This window comes from Populus euphratica, unplaced genomic scaffold (assembly GCF_000495115.2).
Source record: "Populus euphratica unplaced genomic scaffold, PopEup_1.0 scaffold18.1, whole genome shotgun sequence".
NCBI classification, from domain to species: Eukaryota; Viridiplantae; Streptophyta; class Magnoliopsida; order Malpighiales; family Salicaceae; genus Populus; species Populus euphratica.
Window position 1 is genome coordinate 1,657,461 of NW_011499881.1, and position 17,608 is coordinate 1,675,068.

Sequence of the window (17,608 nt, forward strand, 5' to 3'; positions counted from 1 at the left end):
AAGCGATGACACCCTACTTCTCAGTAAGGAATGTTTTACCTGATACCCTGCGCAGTAAGGAATGTCATCCAAACGCAACAATGTTGCTGGAATTGAGGTTCGAAAGAGAAAGGGTAGATTGTCAATCTGTGGAAAAATAAAAACAGTGGGAGTGTGGTTGTGATTATGGTTGATCTTTGACTAGCGAACCGATAATCCTCAACCTCCATCAAATCGATCGATTTTGATAACATTGCAATCCATTGAAGCAAACACCAAATAGCCCCTACGCTACCCTTCCTTTCCCCTCCCCTGCCCTCCAAGTTTCACAGACAGCACGTCCGCAAGGGCTTAGAATTGTGCAGCTCGTTTTGTGGCGAGACGAGCTGAAGTGAGCGCGCCTGTATTAGAACTGGCCCTCGTTTGTTAGAAGTTTAATTGGAGACTGTGACTCGAGTTTTTGTTTGTGTTCTGAAATTTTCAAACAATGAAAACGCCGTTATCGGTTTTGAACAAAAAAGGGAGACACCCAAAAGGAGTGCACTTTGCTGGAAGTATGGTTCCGGGATTTCTTCTGGTTCTTGTCATCCTACGTTGAAAAATCTCGAGAGACTAATATGGTGTAACAAAGGAAGAAAACAGGATAACAGTATGTAAAAGTAAGCCCGCTTGGCAAAATCTTCAAAACCTATCGAAATCCACTAAAACTCTATGAACATTGAACAAAGCCAGCCAGAGTTTGCAAGTAGCTCTGCTTGCAAAGCACAAACAAATAATATTCATTGTACCCAATACAAAGTGCTTCTATTTCTAAATAGAAACAAAATCCTCGACTCAGATAAATTTATGTACAAAGAACTCTCCAACTCGTAATGTAGTTCAGTGGAAGAAACAGAAACGTGGGAAACAGTACACGACACTACTCTTTGTTAACCCTTCACAGCCAGGGCCTGCAAATGATCTATAAAATCTTGCAAGCTCAAATCATCAGTAAGTATGATTTCTGACCCATCTATGAATGTTGAATTCTGAGTCACGGATGGATTTAACTTGGCTAGAAGAAACCTAGCTTGACTACTGTGTTGATCGCACTTTATTAGCTTGGGTGCTGGAACTCGTTCCACCATCACTTGCTGTGCATCAATTTCAGGAGCTTCCAAAAGCTTTCTCAGATTCTCATGGTTTGGATCTTTGTGGTAACCAAGCTTTTTCCACTGAGCAATCTTGGACCCATAATGAATCACCACATGGAAGTAGGAATCAAAGAGCAAAATAACATCGGCAAAAATGGAGCGAACATCTAGGAGCACAGGAACAGGAGGCCCATCAAAAGAGTATTGAAAAAGTGTCGGTTGTATCATGATAAGGGAACCCACTACCCCTTCACGGTTCAGCATCAGGCGGAAGAATGCAGTTTCATCAGGGGTACAGTTGAAAACATCTATGAACTGGGACCTCCTCAAGTAATACATGAACTGAGGGTAAAGAGAAAAGTTTGATGACATGCGGAAGGAGGATGGATCTTCCTGGATATAGTCTCCAAACTTGGAAGCAAAGCAAATAAGGTCGTCATCCAGCCATCTTATAACATCTCGAGCAAAACATCTCTCTGCTCGGTAAATGGCTAGCCTGGCCATTACTGAAGCTGCTGTTTCCTGATCAAAACCAGCAGTGATTTCTGGTGACTTGTTTTCAACCCATCTTCTTGCAGCAGTCGTAACCCTCTTCCGGACTCCCATGCTCCCATGCCTGTAGCGTGTTATAAACTGTACTAAAAATGCAGAACCAGGTTCAGCCCTCTGTTCATCACATAATTCAAAGAAAAAAGCTATGCATGTTCTATTAGTTAGTGTACCAAGCTTCCACTTATAGGTGCCACCCTCCCCAGTCTCACGGTCACTGACTACACTGTTCTTTTTCCGAAGAGAAACGCATGGTCCAAGCGCTCCACAGATTTTTATTTCTTTAGTTGTCACCACTTCAATTGTTGCATCAAAATACATCTTCAAATTCCCCTCTTCGTCATGAATAAAAATTTGCCGCAAGCACTTTCTGAATTGATCAGACTCAAACAACTCCCCTAACATCATGAACCCACCAGAGCTCTGAACAGGGCCTTTTAATTCTGCTGCACCTACTTGATCAAGAGAGCAAGCAAAAAGATCTAGGACAACAGATGCATCAGATAATCTCTTTGAAAGCTGATTGTAGAAGCTACAGGATTTTGCATAGTATGGTGCATGACCATTAATGAGGTCTCCATGAGTTCTGATGGCATTGCTAAGATCTGAGTCCACAACAATCCCTGGCCCCAAAGTTGCAGGTCCAGATGTGAAAATCATGATCCGGGAGCCTGTATTCACTGAGTATCCTTCAAGTAGTCCAAGTGCAACTGATATTGCAGCTCCTGTGCACCTTTGGGGGCGATGTCCTGGCATGACTACAGCTAAAGAACAGATTTCTTCAATTGCAGTGGTGATATTGAACTCACATTCAGATACAGGTAGCAAAAATCCCAGCTTTTGAATAACTGGAGTCTTCCCAAGTTGCTGTTGCTGCCGCTTGGTGCTGTCTATACCCAGGAATTGTTGGGCCTGCAGGTTGCAAGGTGAAAGAAAAACAGTGATTTTAAGTAAACACAGAAATTTTTTATTTAACCACATGCGCGCGCATATCAAAAACTTTTTTGATGATTTATGGTATAGATGCAAAACAATGACACTCCTTCACTTATCTGGTATCTAGGAAAAATGGCTAGTATGGATCAAGCTATAGAGGTGAAGTGAACGAACAGTGCTAGAGGCAAGTATGGATCAACCAGTATGATCAAATCCTATTCGGCTTTCAAGCAATGCAAGCATATCCCTGAAAAGCATAAAGCTTGAGCCATCTAATTAAAAAATAAAACCTCCAGCACAAGAGACTACACAAATCACAACAGCAAACTGCTGCTTAGTTTGGCTTTTCCTAATCATAAATTTTTATCAGTCATTTCAGAAAACAGTAATCCTTTAGTCATAAAAAATTTAAGTCCTTCCCAGTTAATGCACACTTAATAAAAATTAACATTTTTGAAGCATTCAGTAAATATGCACAAGACCCATTAAAACATACTATTGCACATGGAAACTAATGTCTAAGCTTCAAAAGATTAGAATCAACAATTTAATAAACACTCAAGTAATTCTACAATTGAATGTTTAATCGAAGTACCTGCTCTGACGAAACCTCACGTCCTCCATGAAACACAACAACCCTAGAGCAGTCAGAAAACCCCAAATCATAAACCCTAACCATTGCATCGAAAGTAATTAGCCCAACCAAGGCATTCTCCGGCAACTGCTCAACAACCAACAACAACTCGTTCTTCACTGCCCTCAACTCCTCCTCGACCATACAAGCATCCACTACAAACACAAACACCGGTACAGGCCCCACAAATCCCCTGACCTCCCCACCAGCACCACCAATGCTCCTCGGAGTCCCCACGGACATCATAGACGACAATGACACATTAGACGAAGAAAGCCCATTAGACCAACCGTAACCCAAATGCAAATTAGACCGAAATTTAGAATCAACCTTGTCAATTTTGTATTCTACAGTATTGTAAGTAGGAAAAAGTTCAGCAGGAAGATTGGTTTCGCCAATACCTGAATAAGAAATAGGGAAAGGATTCCTGTTGTAGCAGAAAGGACAAACCCAAATGCGAGACTGATAATCTACACGAGCATAAGGGTTCAAAACAGCAGCACAGAGAGCGCAGATTAGAGGGTCATAAGTCAGAATCGGAAGCTCCGTTGATTGCATCAGTGGAGTGCACATGATGCTAAGTGGGATTGCAAGGGAAGAAACTTGATTCTTGGTAGTTGGCCATGCGTTCCACGACCAACGTAGGCCCTCGATCGCCTCCAATTCTACGAAGTCCATTCTGGGGTGGTCGGATTTTAATATGTGGATTTTTTGGGTTTTTTAAGGTGATCTCATGGAATGTTAAGTTTTAAGAGGTAAAGGGGTTTTTGGTTTTTTCAAATGTCTGTAAATTTGGGATGGAAGAGAATCTTGGGATGTTGTGTCATGGAAGTAATGTCGTGTTTGGTTGCTGGGAAAGTCCGTTAAGGAAATGCAAAGATATCGCATGCTTTGGTCGGAAATATTTTGAATTTGTAAAGTGGCCGATTGATTTGCGAGTGTTAAGGTTTAGCAGTGTGTTTCATGCTATTTTTTAAAAATATTTTTTTTATTTAAATAGTGGCCAATTGATTTGCGAGTGTTAAGGTTTAGCATGTTTCATGATATTTTTTTAAAATATTTTTTTATTTAAATATATTAAATTTTTTTAATATAACACTTCAAATTAATTTTAAAATATTAAAAATAAAAGTATTAATTTAATATATATATTTTTAATCAAAAGTATTTATAAAATACATATAAACAGTTCTAAACACAAATTGTATTAAAAAAAGGCGGATCACAGGGAATCGCCATCCAACAGGAAAAAAAAAATAAAAAAAATCTACAATCCATGTAGTTTTTAGCATTCAAATTTATTAAGGTTTAAATAGCTAGAAAATTGATGTACAAAAAAGCTTGTATAATATTCTCTCTCTCCAAACTAGAAAATCCCTTTTCTATCTTTTTATTAGAGATTTAATTTAAATAATATTTATTTTTAATTTTAAAATATTGGTCTAATAATTAAATATGTAATTTTGTATAATCGAGTTTTAAGTTTCAAGGTTAGTTTTTTCATGAATGCACTAAATTGAAATAAAAGATGTAATTTTAAGATAAGAGCAGAATTATTCTCACTGGATAAGCAAATTGACTTGAAGGTATACTTAATTGTCAAATAAATAAATAATATTAAGATCTTGTAATAATACTAATATTAAATTCTTTAAAAAAATAAATATTATAAACATTTTAATCCTGACAGGATATCTAAAATAACGAGGTCTGACTCAAAAAAGAGCTATCATCCATCACTTATCATTACAGGCATAATGATTTTTTTTTCTTTTCTTAGCCAAATTTAGTTTATGTCTTGTTTATTTTTATATTTTAAAAATATTTAATTTTTTTTATTTTAAAATAATATTTTTTAATATTTTTAAATTATTTTGATATACTACTATTAAAAATATTTTTTAAAAAATAATATATATATATATATATTATTTTTTAAAAAATATTTTTAATAGTAGTATATCAAAATAATTTAAAAATACTAAAAATATATAATTTTAAATAAATAAAAAATTTTAAATTTTAAAAAAATATTTTTAAAATATAAAAACAACCATAGAGACGTAACTCTTTCCTTGAAATTATAAAAATAAGAGTGAAAGTCTAGATTTATTGTCGTTTTGCTTTTGCTTTCCTTCAAGTGTTTCTCCTGAAGATGCCCTACTAAAGGCCAAAAGCAAACATTAAAGTACGTAAAGCATCAAAGATGACATTATCTACGATTCTTGTCTTCCTGCTTTTCACTATTTCTTTTCTTGGTTCTTTCATCCACGACTTTATCGCACTGTGCGTTTCCTGGGCCAGCCGACCTGACCACCAAGATAATGGGCCTAGGGACTAAAACATTAAAGAGACTGGACAAGCTCTCTTTGTCATTTTTTTTTTGCTAGAGAGGCCCACCGGACATGCTTAAAAAGAATATAAATCTAACTTTTTTAAAGAAAAAAATATGTTTAAAAAATATAAAAACCCAAATATTATTATACCTAATGGCTTTTCTTCAGGTTAACGATACTGTATGATTGCTATTTTTGTTATTATCATGGCCATCGTTGCCGTTATGTATCAAGACTGCCGTCCATTTATTTATATCAAGGCAAGCAAAGGCGAGGTAAACTTTTTTATTTTGAAAAAACTGACCTTTGATTTTATTTTTATAAATTTGAAATTAAAAAAATTAAATTAAATTTAAATTGAGTTAAATCAGAAAAAAAGGAGTCAAATCAGAAAAAACTAAGCCAAGCCTAAAAAATAGTGCCAAACTAGAAAAAATAAAGCCAAAACTGAGTCAAACCAATTTAAACCAGTTTCAATTTAATTTTATTTTTAAAAAAATTAATTTAATTATTTTTTTATAAAAAACAAATCAAATAAAAAATAATTACCCCTATCCATCCCTTCAATTGCATGGCGAGGGTGTGGAGAGCCCATTAATAATCCAAGGGTGTGTTTATAAATGTGATTGTAATTTTAAAATAATTTTTATTTAAAAATATATTAAAAAATATTTTTAATATCAACACATCAAAATAATCTAAAAATACTAAAAATTATTAATTAAAAAAATAAAAATATTTAAATATTTTGAAAATACTAAAAATAAACTGTTCTAAGTGTAGAGTTCTGTGGATTGTTTAAAGCCTTTGAATTTTGGCAATCAGAAATCCCACCGAAGGGAAACTGGACAAGAAGTTTCAAAAGCCAAATCCAATGAATTCCTTACCCGAAGAATACCAACGATTGAGTGTGTTAATTACCATTACAAGGACTCTAAACCTTGTGGTGGTATAACAATGGGCGCATATGTACTGTTCACCAACTAACATTTTAATGTGGTTTACTGCTCAAAGTTATTTATTTATTTTTATAATTTTTAAACTTTTACTTTGCACGATTGCTTTTTTTTTTTCTTTTGCGTTTCTTCAGTATCTCTTCTTGGAGTTATATATATATATATATATATATATTAAGATAATATTTTAAATTTCTTTATTTTAGTATGAGCACATTTAAATCATCTTAAAAAATAAAAAAAGGCATGAATTTAATTTTTTAAATGAATAATAATTTAAAAAACAAATCAACAAAATCCCACCCACTTAACTCAACAACCTTCATTCATCAATCAAAGACATATTTGCTTATCGCGAACTCATGAACACATAGCATAAACTAATGGTCATAATTGAAAGCCCCATCAACATGCACATGCTCTTGTTCCCTACCCCTCTTGGGTCATGAATTTTAAAGCAACTCCCCTACTCCAAAATAATAACTCATGCATATATTTATGAATAAATGAGGGCATAAGGAATCTATTTTTACGAGAAAAAAAGAAAAAAAAAAAAACAAGGAGCAGCATTGAATTGAAGGAATAAAACACGTACTCGGCAACTATGGCTGCCAATACAACAACAAACAATAGAGAAATAGGTAAATTATTACGCAAGCCATTAGTAATAAACAAGCCAGACAACAGGGGGTTAAGTTCTTGCTTCTTGTCCATTACAAATGTCTAGATCTTTGATATCTATATACGATCAAACGAAAATACAGACACATCTCCTCAAAAATAATTTTAAAAAAAGAGTACAGACAAATCCATGAAACACCACTACTGCTCCACCCACGTTGCACAAGTGCCTTGTCTCCTAGTCTTCATGGATACAAGGCTGAAAAGAGGGAGTTCGGTAGGAAAGCTAAATAAATTGAGTATAAAAGGTTCAGGTTCTGCTCTTGCATTTCTCCATGGCTCTTGGTGCTGAAACTTGGACATGAAGTTTAAGTTAGTCGTATACCTTCTCATTCATGATTAACTCTTTTTTCTTTTTTAAACATATGGAAGCAATATTTAGTAAATTAAAAAATTTACTTTCAGAATAAATATTATAAATGGTTGTGATGATGAGATAATTAATTAGAAGCGTACCAAGTCCAATGGCTTCAGATCCTTTCATGAGGCGCAGGCGCTTGCATGAATTGACAAACATCCTGCATAAGATCAACGTAACCGTGTAAGTGATAAAATTTCAAACTAATTCTTGCTTCTTTCGTGATATTTAAAATCAATATAGATAACCATTAATATTCTTGCTGCACCTGCCCAATAATTTTTTTGCTCCATATGATGACCTAGGAAGCCCTAAAACTTGTGTGTATTGCTTAATTTGTACTGTCACCACTTTGCTATTATATATATATATATATATATTGCTGGACGCGACTCATGAGTAAATAATTACTTACAAGAATTAAATCATAAAAAGAGTTCATCAACTCGAGATCTGAGCTCAGTGTATAGTAAATTTACATTAAAAAATACTAGTGGCAACATGCGAAACAAAGTTGTACTATTGCAGAATGAGTTACATGCTCGCCTCTTCTTCTTTTTCTTTTTTTTTTTTTCATTATTTGATCAATTTTTTACATGCTATAGAGCTTTTAGGTTACGAGGAACTTACTCCCATGGAACATCACCCACGAGCATCCAATCACCATCCTTGTCTTCGTAGGATGGCACATACTCGGAACTATTAAGTAGATCCATCAACTTGCTCTCATTCATAAAGTCTATCATTCCCTGGGCTCCATAATTACCTTCAAAAAAGTACTTTTACGATGATTATTGGGTCTATAATATTAATTAGATCTATCCAATTCAATATATTCAATCCTTTTCTCTTAATTAACTCATCATGAGATATAGCCAATATATATATATAATCACAGTACTCACCCATGGTGAAGGAACTGAACATTTTGGCCAAGGCATCAGATAATTCTTGGTAGCTCCTGTACATCTTCAAGTCCACCTTGCGAAGATAGGGTGCACCATCCATGCAGACCTTCACAAATGCTGCACTGCTGCCGCCAGTGCTTGCCTTCTCACCTTCCTCACTGGCGTTCTTCTGAGCCATAACGTTCTTCCTGTAAGATCGAACTGGTGGCCAACCTACAACTTGTGCCCTGAGATCCAATATCACTTATGTTAATATTACATCTCTAATGTCCAAAAAAAAAAGGAAAACAAGGACAAAAAAATAAAATAACTAACCAGTACCAGTGCGCACACAAAGAGGGGGGGATCAACAAAAAGAAAAACCCCTTTAAGGATTTTCTATGTAGATAATTTATTTCAAAAGTTTTAAATAACAAAGGAAAGAAAGAGGGTTAATTTATGGCCTGTGATAAAAACGACACAGCAATAATTCAACTTCTATCCTGTAATTGTTCTCCAACAAGCGTATATATATCATACGATTGAAGCAGGAAAGAAAAAAAAGATCCAGAAGAAGAAGAGAAGAATCATATAAAGGAAAAACTTACTTGGCCGGTGGCTTAGCAGGGTCCTTGATGGTAACAGCAGGAAGGTGGTTCTTGTCCTTCGAAGTAATATTCTTGATATTCTCATTCAGATCCATGACACCCTCTTTAGCCTGAAGATTAAGCTTCAAGTCAACAGTCTCAGCAAACCCTCTTTTCCCAGTAGCCTTACTAGGAGTCTCAACTTCATTCTTGGCACCAACAGCACCTGGCAATCCCAGACACAGCTCAGTCTCTTTGTAGTTCAAATCAGTTCGCTCGGCACCTAGCACAGAAGTTGCCATTTCTCTCTACCGCGCGCTCGCCAATGAATGGCTTTAGTGGGAGATCTAACGTGTTTGTATTACTGCTTGTTGTTTTTGGTGCTGTTGATAGCTATCTCCTTGCTTCTGATTTCCTCTTCTTCGTTTTGCAAGCTAACTAGCCAGAGAGAGACCACAGTAATATAACTGGGGTTTCGAGGGGGAGAGGGGGTGGGTTCTCCCTATGTATAGCTGCATGTGTACGTCATATCAACTTGTTTATCCATGGTTTGTGGACACGTGGACAGTAGATTGTGATGTTGATTCTTGAACATTTAATCAATCTGATCAAGAGCCGAAAAATGGTCTTCTTCATGCATCTTCCTCCTAAAGGTCAACCACCATCTGCAAAAGCAGTAAAAATGGAGATGTTTTCCCTCTTTTTTTTCTTTTCAATTTAATGAATTTGAACTTGCCATTATCAAACGATTGTTTAATCCAACAGTTTAAGTAATTAATTAAGTGAAGATTAAAGATCGATCGATAAAATTCAAGATCAGAAGAGGAAAACTGTTACTTCGAAGATAATAGTTCGACACGTGGGAGTAATTAGACTCCGTGTATATAATACAATATTTCAGAGACTGCAAAGGGTGTTTCCTGACTTAATTATAAAAGGGAAATTGGTCTGACAAATTATTTCGTTGGAGAATCTTTTATTATGTAATGGTCCATAAAAAAAAAGAAAAAAGAAAAAAAAAAGGTGGCTTCCCTTTTCTGTCTGGAGCATAGTGATCATCATCATTCTCCATCAATTTCAGCATAATAACTATTATTTTGAATTTTCTATAGTCGTTTTCGAACTCAGTTACTGTTCTCATTTTATCCGTAAATGGAGGCATGTTGCCATAGCACCAGATTCTAAAGATTAAAATTAAATAATCGGGAATGAACTAGAATTCCTAATTAATAAATGCAGCAAATATATATATTGAATTAAATTCATCTCGATCAGCTTGAGCTTCACTTGGTATATGTGTGTGTATCACGCAAATAATCTCTTTTTTCTTCTTTTTTTCCTCTGTTGTACATGCTCATATTCTTTTCCGTCGATCCACGGGGTCCGTTGGCTGATGAGCATACAATGCTCGACCGGCTCATATGCCGTTGTATCATTAAATTTGGACATAGACGCCCTGACCTTAATGGTAAGATTCTGCCAGGAACCTTCCAGTGTGCAAGTAATCACATGAACCAATAATTCATACAATGCAAGGGCATATATATATATATTGCACAGGCTTAGCAAATTGCAAGGACAACAATATTATTGCTGGACGAACCTCAGCCTGTCTGATTCCCTATGTTTTTCGTTATGAAAATTAAGAGCAGCACTGGTTTAATGTCCCCCCATTTTCTAATTGCTAATGGTTATTAAACATGACTTGTCTCGGCAAGTTGACCTGCTGAATTAATTAGAGCTCAACTTGGATTGATTTTTTTAAAAAAAATATGTTTTATATTAACTTAGCTAAATTAGGATGGTTCAAAAAATTGATTCGTGAGGGAGTCTAAACTTAACCAGGTTAAAATTAAATAATTATTTTTAAAAAAATTAAATTAATATTGTTTTACAAAAAAGTGATAGATTAAAGTTGATTCATGATCCTAATATTAGATTTATAAACTATAATTTTAGATGGGTTCGCTAGCAAGTTTTTATTATAAAATACAAACACCTGAAACCACCAATAACATATATATTTACAAACACTTGATGGAATATATCATGAACATTTCAGAGCCAAGCTTTCAAATCTTTTATACGTAACTACTAGTATATGCATCCAATTCCATTTCAGTCCCTGTAGAAGAAATTAGTTTGGTGTTACACACACACACGCACAACAATTAATGAGTTCTAATAATAAAAGTGGAAATACGAAACTGCAAAGCATGACTTACAATGTCACAAATTTACTAGATAGAACATTCTATGCGCGTACGCACGAAAAGCACCCAATTGGCGATACTAATAATTTCAAATTAATTTATATTTTCTAATTAAGTTGAAATCAAGAGGATCCTTGCCTTAATCACATGAAGTGAATATTAATTGCACTTAAAATTTAACTTTATACACGTATAGGATCAGCATATTTTAAATTTTGATTTTTAAACTAATTCTTTATTTAAAATGGTGAAAGAAAAGTTGATAATATAATATATTTAGGGTTGATAGAATATTAAACCCAAATAATTTAAATCTAGTTTATTTTCAAATTTAATATTTTTTTAATTCAATCAAATGTTAAGCCCAAATAAACATGAATTAAGCAAGTTACGAGATCTAACATTCTTGAGATTGCCTCTATACTAAATTAAAATATCATTGAGTTTAATAATGAGCTAAGCTCAAGTATATTCGAGTTTAGTAAGCTACCAAACCTAATATTTTTGTGTTTAGTAGCGTGTTGAGCCCTAAATATATTTGAGTAGAAAAAACTTAAGCTTTGAAGTTAGGGGTTTGTTAGTTTTTTCCACTTGCTCATTAATTATTAAAAAATTGTTTAGGTGTATCTGCTTCTTTTCTATTTTTTTATACAATAAAAATATTATTTTAGCTCATAGTTAAAAAAAATTATAATTTTTGACTAAATGCTTTTTTGAAATCAAAGGTTATGATTTTTAATGGTTTTTAATATTAACAATTTATAATTTTTGTTATTTCAATAATAATTATAGTAATGATGATGATGATAATGATAGTTATAATAATGAAATTGGTGCTAACAACAATAATATTAATAAAATAGTAGTATTAATATTATTAATAGTAATAGTACAGTAGTGATGGTTGTGATAGTGGTGATAGTAGTAGTAGTAATGATAATGATAGTGATAATTACAGTAACAACAACAATAATATTACTTATTAATAATAATAATGATGGTGATTGCTATAATGATAATAATAATAATAATAAGAATAATAATAATAATAATAATAATAGTAGTAGTAATTTATCATTTGATGTTAAATTTGTTGTGAATTGATTTTCACCATTTTTTTTATGCATGGTATTTTCCATCTACTATCTCAGGTTATTGGTTTAAAAAGTTTTCCTGGCTTGATATTTTTTTTGTTGATATTTTTAGTGATTTTATCACTCAATATTTTTTTTTAAAATAAAAAAAGTTATTTGAGTTTTTTTTTATATTTTTTATTAATAAAGATCTGATTTATTTTTATATATTTTTTATTAATAAAGATCTGATTTAAAATTTAAAATTTTTTGTTTGATTTTGAAGTATTGAAAAAAAAATCGTTAGAATTTTTTTTGAAAACTTTTTTAAAAACGCCGGGGCAATAAAATAGACTTCCCTGAAGAGGACCGTCTCTCTAAGAAACAGACACCTTTTTATCTTTTGGACTTCTGGTCGAGTCAAATCATAGTAGAACATAAGAAACGACCGCCTTTCACTCCCAATTGAGGTAACGCGGTGGCCTGAGTTGCTAGCTAGTGTGTTCTGGAGGTGGTCCTGAATCCTGATACAACCCTCGACCCACCCGAGTCAAAATATTACCAAGCGATCCGGTGGTCGTTTCCTGGCCACAATTTTCCAGATATAGCCACATGGAACAATAAGATTGATTGTTTTTTTGCGTCAAATTAATATTTCAGCGCTGTACCTTTCCAATTCCTCTGCAGGCGAAATGAAGTTGTTAAATCAGTCTTCTTCTCGCGGGCCTAAATGGCAGCTGTGCATCGATACATTACTGCACGCAACATCAAAATAATAACAGCAATAATTCATTAACGTGAAATAAAAAACAAGTTACTGCCTCATCATCAAGCGATCACCTGCGCCAAAAGAGCTCCTGTGTCCAATATCGGTCAAAGCCAGGGCCGCTGTCCACTCACTTGGCGGCATTTGCTTAATAGTTCCACATGTTTACGAAGAAAGGTCTTCGAAGTAGATTGAACACGCGAGAGATTAAAAAGATTTCAGATGCATGTCCGAACTTGAGAAATATTACCATGCACGATACCATTCTTTATTAAAAACCCAAATCCCGATCGTCTGGATCAATGGTCAAGCGCCCCATACCTCGATAAAAATCTTTTGCCGGTAATTGCATATTATTTTAAAATGAGAGGAGAAATCACTATGCTGGTACTGTGTGTATTGTATACCATATTATAAATATAAAATGTTGACATTGGACCATATTATAAATATTAAGAGGATTATAAGAAGGTTGTTTTTTTATTTTTCATTTAAAAAATTACTAGTAAGTGCTGTATCAAGATGATTGTGAAATTCAAAACATTTAAAATATTATTTATATTTTAAAAAAATTATTATTAATCCATATAATAAAGTAAATCAAATCACATGCAACTAATGTAAACGCACACCCTCTGCCATAATTAAAGGCACCCGCTCTCTCTCTCTCTCTAAAAAATAAAATAAAATAAAATAATATATATATATTTCCCCGCGATAATATTATTCCAAATGTTGGCAGAAGCTGAGACATTAATACCATGGTGGGGGCTTACCAGGGTACTCTTAGCTTGGAATGTTCAATTAAAAATTAGCCTGACCAACCTGCCCGACCATTCCCTTGATTATCCTTTTCTCTGCCCTAACTAACGCGATGTTATGCTAATGATCGATAGCTAATACTTTTCTATATATATATATATATATATAATCTGGGAATATTAATTAATTAATTATACTTGTAATATATTCAAATCAGCAAGAGTTTTAGTTTTTCTTGGAGGCGTTGCTTGAAGTCACCAGTGACGATATGCTTGCCTGCAATCACACTAGGATACCGAACCCACTTGTGGCTGGCAAGAGGATCACCGAACTCTTTGAGGCGCATCACTTTCTTGGTTCCTGCTCCACCTAAATATAGGATCGATTTATTTCCTTTGTTTTAATTTGACGACCAAGTGCTTTCGAACCATGTTGGTACGATACATTTAGAAAAATTTATTCCTTTCTATTTGAGATTTAAACATAAAATCTTTAAAAGAAACCTCAAATTCTACTAGTTAATTAAACTACCGTTTTGGAGACTATATTTCTTATATTGTTTCTTAAATTTAATGTATTTTAGGACAACTACGGGTTAGAATGCCTCCTAGAATCATTTACTTAAGGTCTTTTTTTGTTGTTTTTACTTCTTACTTGCATCAAGATTTAAGATTTCGATCCCCTTTCTGATATCAAGATGTTGTACTGGTTCTATCATAATACAGAAAACTAAACAGAGGCTAGGGGTAATTGTGAATACTAATTAAGTGTTTTTTTTAACTCGAGCATAACTAAAACCTCTACACTTCTTTCCTATGAGATTGTAATAACGATAATGATTTAAAATATTTTTTATTTAAAAATATATTAAAATTAAGTTTTTTCTTAAATTATTTTCAACATTAATATAAAAAAATTTCATTTTAAATAAAAAAATTCAAAACTTTTAATACTACATTTCCAAACACACATCTAGGCTCATGAACCGACTTGTATAAATCGGTATACAGCTACGGTTTTCTGCCATAAGTTCCTGGATAGAACTTGCTTAGTCCACAAAGATGACAGCTAACACGGTCCACCAATCAAATATGCTCTTTACTTCCTTTTACTCACTCTAGCAGGGAATCGTCCATTGATTGTTCAAATATGCTCTTTACTTTAGCTCAATGTCTTTGGTCCTGCTATGGAACACGTAATTCTTTGTCATGGCTATGGTGGACATGTTGTCACAAAAAAATGGTTGTAAGGCTGTCATTTTTCTGCAGCGAATCTGACAGAATTCTTCTTAGCCAAACACCTTCACAGGCCGCATCTGCTGCAGAGATATATTCTCCTCCAGCTGATGAAAGTGCTATAGTCTTCTGCTTCTTTGATAACCATGATATTATTTTAGTTCCCATGCAAAACACATTCCCTGAAGTGCTTTTGCGATCATTAAGAGTAGCTATCTGTAAAACCAATTAGCTTGCTACCATTCTCTTTGACATATCTAATGCCAAGTTTTCTAGCACTTGAATATAACGCAAAATTATTTTAGCTGCTGATAATGTAATTTTCTTGGTTCTTGCATGAATCTTGAGATCAGGCTAATTAAAAAGACGATGTCAGACCTAGTGTTTGTCAAGTAGATTAGAGAATCAACCAGGCTGCTATACATCTTCTTTAGGTGCACCATCATTCTGCTGCAATTTCTCCTTTGTTGCTAATGGAGTAGAAATTGGTTTACAGTTAATCATTGGAAATCATTTCAGCAAATCCTCTAGATACTTTTCTCGAGAAATAAAAATCTTGCCCTTAGATTGTTGGACTTGAATACCAAGGGAGTATTTCATAAGTCCCATACCTGTCATTTCATATTCCGTAATCTTAAATTGCAGCAGCTTTACAGGAGCAGTGCTCATGTATGTTATTAAATCATCAACGTATAAACAAACAATGAGAAATTCTTTATATAGGAGCTGAAATTAACTTGAAAGAAGTTCACCTGCCCCAAAGTTGTCTCTCATGTTCCAAAATCTCCTCTCAACTTGTTGAATTAACTATTTAAGATACTACAGGTCGATGTTCCATTCATTGAATCCATGAATGAGTTTTTTTTTTTAATCATTACTCGATCGAACATTAATCACAACTCTGATAGAATCTCAACCATAAAAGTTTACTAGTAGATTAATATATATTCCATTCCGTATTGAATCCATGAATGAGTTTTTTTTTCTTCTTCTTTTTCGTGAAAAAAGAAATCAATTAAATGTAATAATAAAAGACTATTCGGCTGACACTCCTCTACCTAACATTACTCAAACAAGTAGCAGATTCCATTCATTGCTCAGTAATGATTTTGATTTGCTTTTGCTTTCATTGTTTGGACATTATTTTCTAGAGTTAGAGAGTTCATGCCATGTTTGTCAAATATTAATTTTACATTTGATCAAATGATGACTCCACAATGAATTATTCATATCTGATAAATCATCAGTTTATCTCTTTATCTCTGTATAATATATTCCCACTCTTTCTCCATGATAAAGTCTTAACACTTTGAGCCCCGAGGTCGCATTTAAGCCCACTTGAATAATTCGAAGCCCGTTTAGAACCTGCCCGTCAAAATGAAGGATATTTATGCCCTTTTACTTTTGCTTTCTTGTTTGAGAATTTTAATGTTACGTAAATAATTTTTACTTAAAAATTATATTAAAATAATTTTTTTAAAAAATATTTATTTTTAACATTATTATATCAAAATAAAAAAATAAAAAATAATTTGAAGTAAAAAAATTTAAATTTTTTTAAAAGTATAATAATATCATAATGCCAAATACCACTTAAAACACACAAGTACATAGTGGGTTTCTCAAGTAAAAAATTACTTTCCCTTGCATGTATTAATTAGTAAAATCAATTGGGCAATTATAAATATGAGGTTTGAGTTGATTAATTATCTTAATCTCGAAAACTAAAATCTCTTGAAATAAATTAAAACATAAACGTGTTCAATCCTTGTAAAAAAGTATAAAAATCTTTGTTTCTGACAAATTACCGCAATAAAATCTATAATTGAATTCTGAAAATATAGAAAAAATAAATGAAAATGAAACATAAAAAACTATCCTCTAGGCCTGAAACAGGTTCTTAAACATTTCAGGCATGTATATGTTTGATTGTTGCGAATGGAAAGGTTGCGTAGTTGCATTATCAAACGTAGACATGACAAATGAATTAATGTACGTTGTTAATTACCAGCTTCGTTAGGGTCCTACTTTCTCCAGGAAACGAGGCCATCCCATGAATGGTCTTCAATGGACAGACGTGGCTTTACCTACTTCAAGCATTTCTAGTCCATCTTCAAGAAAATACAGATGGCAAATTGATAGCTAGATAATTAACCTTCTGTCAATTGATCAGACATGACAACCAGGCAAGCCTACCACTCCTCCTCCTCCTCCTCCTCCTCCTCCTGATGCTCTGATCCACCAGACACGAGCACAAGTGGATCTGCTTGTAGCAAAATAAGTTATCAACATTACTTGGTGTCTGAAGTCTTCTTGTCGGAAACGCGCTTTAAAGTCACGTTGGGGATTCTGGATTCTATCTTCCAATTTCCGACCGCAAAGGTCCACCTAAAATCCTACAGATTCACTCAACGCCAATGATTCTCGCTTAAAATCCAAGGGAACTGCAAAGATCGTCAAAAAGATCATTTATCAACTAGCTGTAGCTGGGGGGGGGGGGGGGGGTTTTTTTATAAAAAAAAA

The 17,608-nt window shown here is 33.6% G+C and overlaps 2 protein-coding genes across 3 annotated transcripts; both read right to left on the reverse strand.

The window, feature by feature from the left end:
* Window positions 1-648: 648 nt before the first annotated feature.
* LOC105129494 (protein transport protein sec23-1-like) lies at window positions 649-4,168 on the reverse strand. Its single transcript, XM_011031587.1, has 2 exons — window positions 3,193-4,168; window positions 649-2,573 (listed from the first exon to the last, which is right to left on the reverse strand). The coding sequence occupies exons 1-2, from the start codon at window positions 3,907-3,909 to the stop codon at window positions 909-911; spliced, it is 2,382 nt and encodes a 793-aa protein (XP_011029889.1). The 5' UTR covers window positions 3,910-4,168; the 3' UTR covers window positions 649-908.
* Window positions 4,169-7,088: 2,920 nt separating this feature from the next.
* On the reverse strand, window positions 7,089-9,523 carry LOC105129495 (auxin-responsive protein IAA14-like). 2 transcript variants are annotated; one of them, XM_011031588.1, is made up of 5 exons: window positions 9,058-9,523; window positions 8,468-8,697; window positions 8,193-8,328; window positions 7,661-7,722; window positions 7,089-7,498 (listed from the first exon to the last, which is right to left on the reverse strand). In XM_011031588.1, the coding sequence occupies exons 1-5, from the start codon at window positions 9,336-9,338 to the stop codon at window positions 7,455-7,457; spliced, it is 753 nt and encodes a 250-aa protein (XP_011029890.1). In that variant the 5' UTR covers window positions 9,339-9,523; the 3' UTR covers window positions 7,089-7,454. The 2 variants fall into 2 exon arrangements, with proteins under 2 accessions (XP_011029890.1, XP_011029891.1); XM_011031589.1 differs by having other exon boundaries at window positions 7,089-7,492; window positions 9,058-9,522.
* Between the last annotated feature and the right edge of the window lie 8,085 nt (window positions 9,524-17,608).

What these genes read in the sequence shown, in the direction of transcription:
- LOC105129494 (XM_011031587.1), bottom strand. Translation starts at nt 3,909, where the DNA reads ATGGACTTCGTAGAATTGGAGGCGATCGAGGGCCTACGTTGGTCGTGG. An exon ending in GTGAGGTTTCGTCAGAGCAG is followed by an intron (nt 2,574 to 3,192) that starts GTACTTCGATTA and finishes TGCAACCTGCAG; the next exon opens with GCCCAACAATTCCTGGGTAT.
- LOC105129495 (XM_011031588.1), bottom strand. Translation starts at nt 9,338, where the DNA reads ATGGCAACTTCTGTGCTAGGTGCCGAGCGAACTGATTTGAACTACAAA. An exon ending in CCTGCTAAGCCACCGGCCAA is followed by an intron (nt 8,698 to 9,057) that starts GTAAGTTTTTCC and finishes ATTGGATCTCAG; the next exon opens with GGCACAAGTTGTAGGTTGGC. An exon ending in GTGGGTGATGTTCCATGGGA is followed by an intron (nt 7,723 to 8,192) that starts GTAAGTTCCTCG and finishes GATCTTATGCAG; the next exon opens with GATGTTTGTCAATTCATGCA.